The sequence below is a fragment of the Pundamilia nyererei genome, unplaced genomic scaffold, assembly GCF_000239375.1.
Source record: "Pundamilia nyererei isolate P.nyererei 1_Seehausen unplaced genomic scaffold, PunNye1.0 scaffold00113, whole genome shotgun sequence".
In the NCBI taxonomy this organism is placed as follows: domain Eukaryota; kingdom Metazoa; phylum Chordata; class Actinopteri; order Cichliformes; family Cichlidae; genus Pundamilia; species Pundamilia nyererei.
In genome coordinates this window covers 642,127-654,688 of record NW_005187514.1, presented here as the reverse complement: position 1 = coordinate 654,688, position 12,562 = coordinate 642,127, and the positions used below count along the sequence as shown (strand labels likewise).

General features: G+C 39.9%; 1 protein-coding gene across 2 annotated transcripts in view; it reads left to right on the top strand.

The window, feature by feature from the left end:
- The window catches only part of efna5b (ephrin-A5b), a 96,664-nt gene extending 87,628 nt beyond the window's left edge, over positions 1–9,036 (top strand). The window contains exons 3-5 of one of the 2 annotated variants that reach the window (XM_005741720.1): positions 3,525–3,590; positions 3,951–4,031; positions 5,556–9,036. In XM_005741720.1, coding sequence (XP_005741777.1) covers positions 3,525–3,590; positions 3,951–4,031; positions 5,556–5,680 — 272 coding nt within the window. In that variant the 3' untranslated portion in view covers positions 5,681–9,036. The remainder of the gene's footprint in view (positions 1–3,524; positions 3,591–3,950; positions 4,032–5,555) is intronic. The other variant, XM_005741721.1, reaches the window with a different exon arrangement.
- The last annotated feature ends 3,526 nt before the right edge of the window (positions 9,037–12,562 follow it).

Sequence of the window (12,562 nt, the reverse complement as noted above, 5' to 3'; positions counted from 1 at the left end):
ATTCACATGGGTAATCCTACTAAATGAAAGACAAAGCCAACGGGCTGTTTTTCTTCGAGCTTGAAGAATTAGCTAACGAGGAATGCTCGGAGCTGGACACAACATTAGACTTTCCAGTTTAACCCCTCCCATCTAACAAATAAGCAGTGATCTAAGGAATGGAGCGCCATTATTAAAACCAGCTGGAGACTTGACACAGGCTACAGGCACGCTAACATCATGCTATTCATGTTACACGTTCACATGATCCTGTACAAGTCTGTGCAAGGTTTGACTTTTGTAACTGAAACCGAAGGAATGCCTTTCTGCGTAACGCTGTTCTATAAAATGCTGACAGTTTGTTGTGACAGTATGATTAGCTTTGGTGGACATCTGGGCTAAGTATGTTCAGTGGATTTTTGTGTGTGTGTGTGTGTGTGTGTGTGGAATTGACCACTACAAACACAGCAAACTTAAACATACGGGTGAAAAGAGGAAACTTTTTCATTAGAAATTAGTTAAAGACTGCCCGACTGCATTAGGCTTTGTGGTTGTGCTGATACTGGCAAACACTCAAATGTTTAAAATGTTCAGTGGTTATGAGAAAAGCTCAGATGACACAGATTTGATGTTTACAAAATGACAAACAAAACTCACCCTGCATTGTTCCCCCTCCCCCCATTTCACCTGCTAGATGATGGATAACCCATATGCTATGTCAATTTTAGCTTCTGTATTTAGACATCTTTGCTTTTAGCTTTCTTTCAAGATATTTATTGGTTATTCGTCATGTCTGGAATGTAATCTTCCAGTGAAAGACATAGGAAATGTGTTTTGTAGATAAAATTTCAGTTACAATAAAGCTTGGCTTGGGCTGTGATTGAAACAATACTGCTCCTAAGCTGCACTGAGCCCACCTGTTTGTTCTTCTGTAATTGGATTCTGCTTCATTCCATTTGCCTTAATGCTGATGCATAATGCAGTGTACTGAGGGAACCGGCCATTACCAGCTAGGGGACAGGGCACGGTGGAGGTAACCCGACCTCCCTCTCACCAATCCCATCTTGGGACATCTAGGGCCTCTGTCCTTCAAAGCAGCCACTTGCTTAGGCTGGATGGATTGATAGTTGGATTGTGGGCCTGAAGGGAGCCAGAATAGCAGGTGTTGATGTTACAGCCTACAAGAACAATAAGCTGGCCCTCAGCAGCTTGTTAATCTAAAATAAGCAGGCACTGGTGTGGACAGTTTGTGCCCAGGTGGCAGAATCCTCATCAAATAGCGAGCATTACGAGCTGCTACTGAAAAGAGAATGCAAAGCCAAAGCTCAGTCTTTACGATGTAGACAAAAATGTACATTTACATGCAGTGCACCCATGATCGGTGCACTCATTTAATCAACTCTTGAAATAATCTAGATGGTCATATTCTATATTCATAATATTAGTCAAGATAACATAAAAATTAATTACTCATGCATTATTTCTATTGCGTAAGAGGCAGATATCATGTTCTAGCCAAGTCGATGAACATCCCAACAGCATGACAGAGATGCCCACATGCTCTTTGCTGTTTTCATCAGGGCCATACTTCTCTCATGATCAGCTGTCTTTGTTAAGTGGCTAGTGTCGATGGCTGTGACTGAACTCTGCCCACAACAGTGATGAAGATAAAACATCTGGAGATGGTGTGCGGCTGTTTGGGCGCATATGTGCGCACACTGAGAATGAGAGGATAAAGAAGTGCAGCAATAAGAAGAGTGACATAAATTGCGTGGGCGCTGGTGTGTGTATGTGACTGAGTGGGTGAGCGACGTTGGCCAAGGTTCATTAGCGTTCATCGGCTGCCTCCACACCGAAATAATAAGGTCCTCTCTTTCTCTTTCTCTCTCTTCCCTCTTCCCTTCTGCATCTGCTGAATATGAACTGAGCTGTGAAAAATAGTGTCTGATCTCAGGTCACCTCTCCTGTACAGTGATATATGACGGAGATGCGGGTAACAGTTGATGAAGTGACAACATTAAATTGGTAACGCTGAGGTTAAAAATCAAAAGGGAGCGAGAAATCCTGATGAGCTGCACAGAAGGCGGATGAGTATGCGGCGTGTTTTTGATAAGAAAACTGTCGTCGGGATTTTAGGGTGACTCAGGAGACGAGAGCGTGCAAATGCAAGAAAAGAACGGGTCAGATGAGATGGAAAGTCATTAGAAATAATTCTCTTAATGAAAACATTTCCCGGCTTCAGGGACGGCTCACGGCTTTTTTTCAACCACCTTCAGAAAAAATGGATGCTAGCGCATTCATTGGAGCAATGTGTACAGAGACTGTTTTTTTTTTTAATGAAAAATATTCTTCAGATACGGCGGTTTATAGAATAATAAAAAAAAGTTATTTAAGAGGATATGCAGAAGAGGCAGTGAAAGTGCTGGAAAGGGGGAAAAGGAGGAAAGCGATTTTGAAATTGAATCCTGGCTTCACTGCATCAGACTGATCCACAGAAAACATAAAATAATGCGAAAAGACACCTTAGTGGACAATATGGTCTCACTGGAGCTGAAGGGGATAATAGAAAGAAGAACTAGTAAATAGCATGAATGTATCGCAATAGTGGCAAAAGCCGACTCTTCTTTTTTCTGCTCTGACCCCAGACAATAAAATTTATTGCTAAACTACTACATGTTATCTTACCATGATGGATGCAGGCAGAACTCACCCACTAGACTTCAGCTGACATGTGTTTGACCCCTATCCTCGTCTACAGGAGACAGCACCTGGTGCCTCAACACAACGCCATTAGTGGTCAACCACACACACACACACACACGTTTGCACACGCTCCCTTTGAGATATTTTTAGGGGATGTGATACAACCACCATGGTAGCTAATGCTGAGAGATTCACACCCCGTGGACTTGACAGGAAGGGATCCATTTCCTGACAGGAACCGCAAACCATCCACACATGTAGCACATACTGTACATCCTCGCTGTGTGAACTTTGCGCTCCTGAAAGAAGATTGATGTGTTTCTATAGGAATACATAGAAATGTGTACATTTAAAGTATCTGCATGAGAGTCTTTAACCAGGTTAAATGATGGGAATTATGTTGATCCCACATTGAGCTAGTGCCAGTTTTTGAATCTCAAAATGGTACAATTAAACTGTGAGCAAAGCACTCCACTTTCCCTAGAGTGATTTCTTCAGCACATCTGTAAATACTTTCCAGCTGTAATCCCACAAGAACCGCAGCTAATGCCATAAAATCCACTTACGAGTCAAAACGAACTATTAAGGTTTGTGTTTTTCTTAATAAATTACCTCACTTCTAGTTGTTGTCTACGGGAAAAAAAATATATTCATAACACAATCATTACATTATTATAAGACATGCATGGGGTTAGGTTAATTGCTGATTCTAAATTGGCTGCGGGTGTGAGTGTGAATAGATAAAATACACAGTTGCATTGTTTGTTCATTGTTTACTGTATATATCTGATGCTATATAGTATTAAAAGCACCATCTTTTTACCTGTGTCTATTTTCTCCAGCCTCCACTGTTGCTGAAAATGGGAAAAAAACCTGCTTGAAGCTCAAAGTTTTCGTCCGACCAGCAAGTAAGTGCAACACAGGGCTTTGTAACCGAGCTTCTTGAAGTAGCCGGTTGGAGTGAAAATCAAAGCACTTTATGTCCACTTGTCTGGTTACCTCACTACCTTGAGCTCACTGTTGAACATAGCTCTTTCACTTATCACAGCACTGGTTGATTTGCCAAAAAATAAATAAATTTGAAAACATGAAAATGATGATAGACATTCACGTCAAATAAAATAATCTGAATATCTGAATGTTGCCATGAGCTTTGTTGCTTGAGATGTTTATTTTGAGGGCTTGGGGGTGTTGGGGGCTACAAATGTCACTAACCTATTTGGCACATACCTCTAATGATTTCTCATTCTCCCTATTTTCTGTTATAGACAGCTGTGTGAAAACTATAGGTGTACATGACCGCGTTTTTGATGTAAACGACAAAGTAGACAATACATTAGAACCACGAGGTTAGTATGGCTTCCTGCTTTTTTGATTCACTTCTGTATGAGTTCCAGCTATCTGTATATGTGTACCTTTTTCTGTGCCTCTTTCTTTTATGATGCTGATCTGCCCTTGCGTATCTGTCTGTATAATGCTTCTTTTAAGCTGCTTTTTCTCCAGAATATCAAAGTGGTGTCACGTTACTGCTGCTGCATACATGATGTAAAATGCTGCTCATGTAATATTCCCAGCTGCATGTTGTGGTCAATGCCACAACATGCAATCTTTATGCTTACTAAAATTCTTCTGCCTGTATTTTAACTAAGAACGTCAGTTTTAAAAACCATTAAATAATATGAATGCAGTAGGCACAGCCACACAGTAGCTATACATTTGGCAAATTTTAATCTTTTTCTTTACTCTTGACTGACTTGCTGTTGGCTCTGTAGCACAGCATTGATTATTTTCTGTGCTCAGAACGCACAGCAGTTTTATGTCTTCATATATCAGCCTAACCCAGTCTCTGAACTGAAACACTCCACATCACCCACATGCTGTTGTCTCATTCCCAGCACCAGCTCACCGCAAGGTCTGAAATAACAAAAAGACTACCCCACTGTCTATATTTTTTATTTATATATAGATATATACAGTGATATGATCATTGATCACAAAAAAAGGATTCTGTCATTTGAAAATGAGATCGGCTGCATTCGGAAATGTCTTCACCGTGAAGATAAGATATTATGATACCTAAATGGGACACAAATACACAAGTCCAGGCAGAGCAATACTACATCCTAGGGCATGTTTGATACCCATCTGCTTCTCCCCCCTTTGCCCGTCTTAAAACCCTGCCTGCATCCTCAATGGCTGGCTCTCATCTTGCAAGCTTCTTTTGGCTCATTTCCCTGTTATGCCTTCCAAAGGAGAAACATGAAAACATTAATTCGTCATCTGTTGTCGCCCTGTCTCTGCCCAATTTCTACCGCACACACACAGACACACAAACACAACTTTGTATAGTTATGTAACTGTCCAGTCCTCTGTTCTGTCTATCTGTCCTTTGCTGTGCATGGTTCAGCTCCTTTCCCATGGTGCGGTGGGCACATGGCTGCTCACAGATACTGATGCCAATGCCAGAAAAACACAGGGGGCAGCTCACCTGGGAGATGAATTCAAAAATGTTTCTGACATTGAGAGTAGAAACATTATATAGCAACTGAAGTTCATATGGCAACTCAGACTTTATGGCACAAACCCAAACATCTATGCTTTTCACTAACTGGTGAAAAGTATTATTGGTAAATAAGAAATATTCTCACACTACAAATGTGAATGCACTGCCCAGGACACACACAAAAAAGTCACAGACTCTTGATATTTTCTTGGACCACCTGATGATTGTGACTTTTTTCTGGCCTGGGAGTGTATTTGAGAATATGTTCACTGAATAAGCTTTTGTGTGTATGATGCACTGTTAAGAGAAATCTGCATGTACCATAGAATTCACTTCTATTTCTTCTTCTTCCTTTCTTTAAATCCTTTAGACGATACCAGCCATGAACCGGCTGAGCCTTCACGAAGTGAAACAAATGATGTGCCACGCCTCCAGAAAACAAGTCCGCTTCTGGCTTCGATGCTGATCTGCTTAGCAGCACTCTCCACTTTATAGCGCCTCCCTCTGTCCCGGAGGTCATTTACACCTAGCGTGGCCTGAACCTGCCCAAGGCTGCAGGGTAGGGGGTGGGATTTGGGTGGATTGCATTTGCTTGTTTGGGCATAAAAGCAGGCTTCTCAAGGAACCCTCTATTTTTTTCAGAAAAAAAAATATTTAAGTGGTCTTTCTCCGTCTGTGAGTGAAAAAAAAAAAAAGTTGATGTTAGAAGCGGGAGAAACAGTTCCCCCCCTTAAACCTTCAACTAAGATGCCAAATCCTGTTTGACACATAGTGATTCTTACTTTCCCGTGACTTTTGACATCCCTTTACATTATGTTTCTGTCAATGCAACGCTGTTTAGACATACACATATACACACACTTTACATAACACACGACATTACTGTGCCGCAGAGTCAAATACAAAAAATATTGACATCAGCATTGAGCAGGAGTAGAGTTGTTATACAGTAGCCAGTTTTACATAGTAGGACAGTGAAGATGCTAGGTCTTAGAAATGACTGTACATACGCAAACAAATAATCCTGAGACCTCTCAAGGAGCCTTTCAGAATATATTTTGATTGTTCTGTTGGGTCATTAAGAGAAAAAAAAAAAGATTTTTGCATCTCCGTTCGTCTAGAGTTTTTTTCAATTAAGTAAGAAAAGCTAAGAGTTAAAGACGTAAGAAAAGAAGTGTGAAGTTTCAAGCAGAAGCAAGACGATAAACCTGAGCACTGAAAATTAAATGCCCGGTATGCACCTTAGCCCAACAGGTCTTCAGACTATGTTGGTTCAAAGACGGTCTGAAGATTATTTGTCATTCAATCTCAGATTTCCCTTGAAAATAGAGTGTTTGTATATTTTGGATAAGCTACTTAAAAGGTTTAGCGAATCTTTGAGTTAATAAAGGTAAAAACCATGAAAGTCTGCTCAACAAAGCATTGCTCTGGCTAACAAAGCAACTAAATTGAAACTTTCTCACCAGACATTTTTTTTTTGTTTCGGCGGATATCAGGATCAAAAATCAATACCTTCTCAAAGTTGATCGTGCAATTTCACAGCAGCGGTCACAGTCATTTTATACAATGTTTACTGAGCTAGGCAGCAATTTGTTCTCTCTATTCAGTCTGAGAATTAGTCAATATTAACACTCCCATAAACATTTGCATCCACAGCCCCCCCACCTCTCTATTGACTGTTAAAAGAATTGTTTGAAAATGATTTGCAGCTTTATTTTTTACATCTCTATAATAATACAGGTTCTAAAACTGTAGGACTTTTGTACTGTGTGACATCAAGCTAAATAAGAAATATGAAAGAAATCGTGGGAAACTGTTTGAAAAGACATTTCCATTATTAGTGCCATACTTTTCCTTGGATCCCTGTCCCATAAGTGTAACCACAGCCTTGACTCATACAGTAGATTTACGTAAAAGTGAGATTTTTTTTTAGAGCCAGCTCGTTGCATTAGCTAATGCATAGCTTGTGTTTGCCGTGTGAATAACAACAACAAAATCCATTAAATTCTAGGCAATGCACTGCTTTATTTAGTCTGGCCAGGTTTGTGTTAGCACTTAAATTTAAAGGAATTCGCTGTGACATAATGATATTCAGCTTCCTTCAACTCCCGCTGATGCACATGGTGAGTTAGCATAAAAAGCTTTTATGTTTTTTTTTTTCCTTTTTCTTTTCAGATTGACTTATTTCTTAGTTTTAAAAGAAGTCTGAACACACAGAAAACGTGCGGCAACTGACTTCCCTTCAGAGCCGGGTTCTTGCACGAGAAACAGGGCACCAATTGGTCTTGAAATATGGATTCAGAAATGTAGAAAAATAGCAAGAAAAGGAGCAAAGGAGCAATTGCATGTCCACCTTCAGCTTCTTGTGTTACTGGCTTAAGTGACTCTTTAATGAGGTTCAAAATGACAGGCATGTGGACCCCATGTTGTGGCAAGGGGAGTTATTTCTGGTATTAAAAATAGATGCTGGAAGGCCTGGGGGGTCTCGGGGGGAGGTAGATTTCCGCCGTGGGGGGTTTTAAAGCACCAATGACCTTGCAGTTTGAGAGAATTGGTGAGTGAAGGAGACAGAAAGAATTAAAGTGAGAGAAACACACACACACACACAGATGGAAAGACATGAGAAGTAGCTGAAGGTAGTGTGACTAGAGTGCCTAAAAAGTAAAAAATAAAAATCCAAACAAAGTGACAAAAAATAAAAGAATCCATTCAACACTACTGGAACAAACACCTTCTCTGACAAACGTACGTTCAGTAACATTCAGTCTCAAAGGCACATGGTAATGGTTTTGCTTTGTGGCTGCCTTTTTCTGTCTTTATTACTAGAAAGACTGCCTTTGCCTTTTGCCATTAGTTTTTTGGGGGGATTTTGGTAACAATGCTATTACAGTGGAATAGCAGCTCGGCTGTGAGGGGTGACAGGAGACATGCCATTTAATGAGGTACTAATTTTCAGGATAACACCACAGGGAATGAGCACTGCATATGATTCGAAATGGATGCTTGCGAGCAGATTAACAATAGACTTTTATCGGAAACCAGCTTCAATTGTACTCTTATTAATTACTTAATTACCAATGGTATTTGTCATTATTGCTATCATTGTCATGATTTATTCTGTACACACCTTAACCTGGGAAATGAGGATCAACTTATATACTGGATACTGTGTATCCTGAGGTAGTCAACCATAAAACATGTAGTGTTAGGTTAGTATCCGTTTTGTACCTTTCTGGAGGACAAAAGAAAAAAATGAGATACATCATTGTTAAATCTGTATAATTATTATTGTTATGATGATGATGATTATGACTATTATTATTAGGAAAACTTCTTGATGTAAATAGTGTTTGATATTAAAGTATTAATTTGGTTCTTATGTCTTTTCTAAAAAACAAACAAACAAACAAACAAATACCATATTATCTCGGGGTTTTGCGGAGTGTGTACTGTCTTCAAACGATGCATTGTGTGTTTTGATACTCAATGCCTAATGACACTTTGAGCTAATACACAGTGGAAACCTGTGGGCGCTGAACACGTATCGGTGAACAGCAGGCTGGACTTTAGCCAACAGGAGGCTCATCTCTTACATGTTTCAAACCAGTCACCAACCACCACGTCTTCATGTCAGGATCCTGCCTTGATAAGAAACATTTGGGACTTAATGGGTGGCCTATTTGTACTTTTCTTTTGCCTTCAGTGTTTGAAAGCATGTTGGTCAGCTCAAAAATCAGCCATAACTGGACTGTTGGCTTTTTAAAAAGAAGGATCTCACCAGTTTCATTATGTGGCATGCGCATGAACTTGATGACATGTTTAAAAAAAAAATCATTTGGAAAAAAAAAAAGTTTTCTTCTGCTGTTATTTTCTTTTCCTTTATGATGTATTAGATTTTCATGTTCATGTTGTGCGATTTCTTTTTTGGTTTTTTTGCATCCCCATTTGAGTGCTGTCATTAAACTGTGTAGTTACGCAAATGTACATAACAAATATCATTTTTGTGAGGTTACAGTGGGGTCAGTCATTTTGTAGTTCAAAAGCAACTTTAAGTTTTTTTTTTAATAAGAATGACTCTCTGTATCCATCTACTGAAGTCATCCCATGTAGCTGCACTCTGTCTTCTCTGACTAGTCATTCACTTTCTGCTCTCCCAAGAGGAGGTGTTTGGGAGTGTATACATCGTGTGGATGTTTTTCAGTAAAAAAAAAAAAAGAAAAGAAAAAAGAAAAGGAAAAAAAAATGTGTGTGACCTGTAAGTTTGGTGTGTGCATGTCTCATTTGCTGTTGCTGCAGTGAATGGGAAGCGGCAACCCTCTTTGGCAGCAAAGAGTGTTTCCCATGCCTTAGCCCTTCAGCCTCTGCCCTGGCAGCCCGGTCTGTGTACAAGACGCTTTCTGCCATTGTGCTTTTACACGGAACAGCTGCTGGCGTCGAAGAGACTACGACGGGGCCCTTCACTTTCTCTCCCTTTTTAACAACCCTAAATCACTTGTCACTACGGTAGACATTGGTCCCGGGCACAGTTCAAGGATTAGCGCACCCCCTTCTACCAATCCAAAACCGGATTGTTAGTGGGGTAAAGCCCATCATCGATCCAGGTTCCGTGGGTTCTCAGCTCGCCTCTTGCTGATGAGCCACTTCTTCATTTTATGTCTCATTCTTCTTGTACTTGTATAACCCCACCCCCCACCGCACCGCACCACCTGCTATCTTTCTTCCTTCACCTCTGAACTCAGCTCCCACTTTGCCATCAGTGGGGAAAGTTTCCAACCTGCTCTTTTACATTATATAAACAAAAATTAAAAATGGACAAAAAATGATCTGTATTTGTATATACACATGTCTGAGCTACTATGAGTACTACAATAAAACACAAATCCATTGCTTTGCTGACTGTGCTACTGTTTTTCTTTTTTTTTTTGTAACTCATTTTACAAAGGTGTGGAAACTTAATTTAAACGTACGTGACCATGGTGTATTAAGAAGTACTGTATTAGGGTTGTTTATTGCAGTAAACATTCCTACTGTAACTAATAGAGAAAATGAACATACTCCTCTGACACTCGGGCAAAATCATGTCTCATTATGTGCCAAATTGAATGTCATCAGCGTGCGCACACACACTTCTCTTTAGGTTTCTCCCTATCTGTGCCCCTGCCTAGCTGTCTGTGCAGTAAAATCACACTCTGTAAAGACAGGCAAAGAGGAACACCATCCATCAGGATCAGAATAAGACCTTAAACCTCCTTTCACTGCAGTCGGGCACTAATGAGGACACCTAATAACCTTCTGCTGGACCCCATCAGCGCTATTTAGCTTCACCTTCCATTATCTCTGTTAATTAGACTGAGAGTCGGCAAGCCCTGAGGACCAAACGAGGGGAAAGGCCCTCTCATATGCCAGTTGGATTTCAGCAATGTTATGAAGTTCGGTGAAATCTGACTTTATAGACTATAAATATAGGTTAAACATCAGCAGAGAACTAGATAAAAAAATAATAATAACAGGATGAAAAGTTGTGCTGCCAGTTTGTTGTCAGTATTTAAAAGCACCGTAGCATAAAATGCATTGCTACAAAAGATCGGATGCAGTTCTGTGGAAGATAATCTTCTCACAAATTTGGTACTTTTTTTTTAAAGCATCAGTAGAAAAAAAATACGTTATGCATGAACACACTTGACATGATGAGCCAATTAGTGTCAAGTTGTTCTTCCTGCTGTTATTACCAAAGAAGGCTCTAGAGATGCAGGTGTGTGTCTCTAGGAAGACCAATAAAGGCAAATCACTGAGCCTGATCATTAAATTTGGGAAAATGATTGCTTTATGTGAAGATGCATCCCACATGTACTATTAAGCTGTGAACATCCTCAACATCTGTGACCAGCAGTGAATGAGTGGCGAGCAGTGGGAAGAGACGGTCTTCAATAGAAACCATGCCACCCTTGAGATAGCCACATGAATGCAAGAAGGCACACCGATCTACCTGCACCTTTGATCTCATTTTTCTTTTCACCAGTGTAGCTTTCTGATACAAGTTTTAGCTTAACACAATAACAGCTCGAGTGACAGTCTTGAAGAGGCCACTTCAATGAAAGGCTTTTGAAGGCATCATTCTCAAGTCAGCTGGCTCACTTATTGGCTGCATGGTGTTTCGTTTCCATGTGAACAATCCGTTTGACTGACAGCTCTGAATGATGTCTTCAGTTAATCGCTTCAGTGGTGTGAAAAGGTCATAAATCACCCAATTACGTCGCCCCGCTTTATGAATAGATATTTTTTGGGGGGAATATTTAAAATGCCTCCAAGGCATATCAACTTAGTCAACCCCATATTTATTGAGAGGGAGTTTGGGGGGGCTGCTTGTGCCAGAAATAACTGATAAGCAGAATACATTTCAGAGTCTCAGTCACACTGTGGAATGTCACAGTGTTATTTAGAAAGTTGGAGAAGAATTCAAGGTCAGAAGTTATGACTTATGACAGCTTTGACATGTTTTAAGAATATATTTAGGAATATATAAAAACAGAACGAGAAATCAAAAATAAAGTGGAAAAAATATCTTTCAGTAGGTTGTTTTGCAGAAGATCAATCCTAACAGCACAAAATGTTTCCAAAAGGGCTGAAAGATCTTATCTGTGTTTGATCATACCCATCAAATTGTGTTTTTTTTACGTACTTAAAGAGTCAGTTCCTCAAAGAAATATGAATTTCTCACACTTCTTCTATTTAAGAAATTTTTTTTTAGCTTAAGATTGATTTCTTCTTCTCTCTGGATAAATACTAGAAAAGAACATCCTGTTAACAATCAGGTAAACTTGCTTTGTTACAAAGAGCATGTAGCTTCTAAAGATGACCTATCTGCCTATCTTTCTACAGGGGTATCCCCCACCTCAGATAGGAGTCACTGCATTGTGTTTGATGCAGGTCATTTTCTTTTGCTTATGCCTCTCACATGTTGACCTTCAGGGCTAAGAGATGAGGGGCTACAGCCTATCCAGAGGAGGATTACGGGAAGATGTGATGCTAGTAGAAAATGTCAACTTAAAGGGAGATAAAACAGAGAAAAAGGCAATGTTAGAAGGTGAGTACTTGCATCAGGGATCACATGTTTGACTGGCTATATGTTTAAGGGATCAGGTTTCTATCTATGCACGTATCTGCATTTTCAAATGTTGGAAGCCAAATGTTATTCCTCTGTGAAACTCAGATTGTTTTCAATGCTGTCTTTAGACAGCCAGATGCTATGAAGAGCTATGAAAACAGCAAGTGTTCACACAGTGTTTCACACCATGTCTAATGTGTTACAGTAAGTGATCGCACATGTAGATATTAAGATTATTTCTCTTTTGAAATGACAGCTAATTTCACACAGGG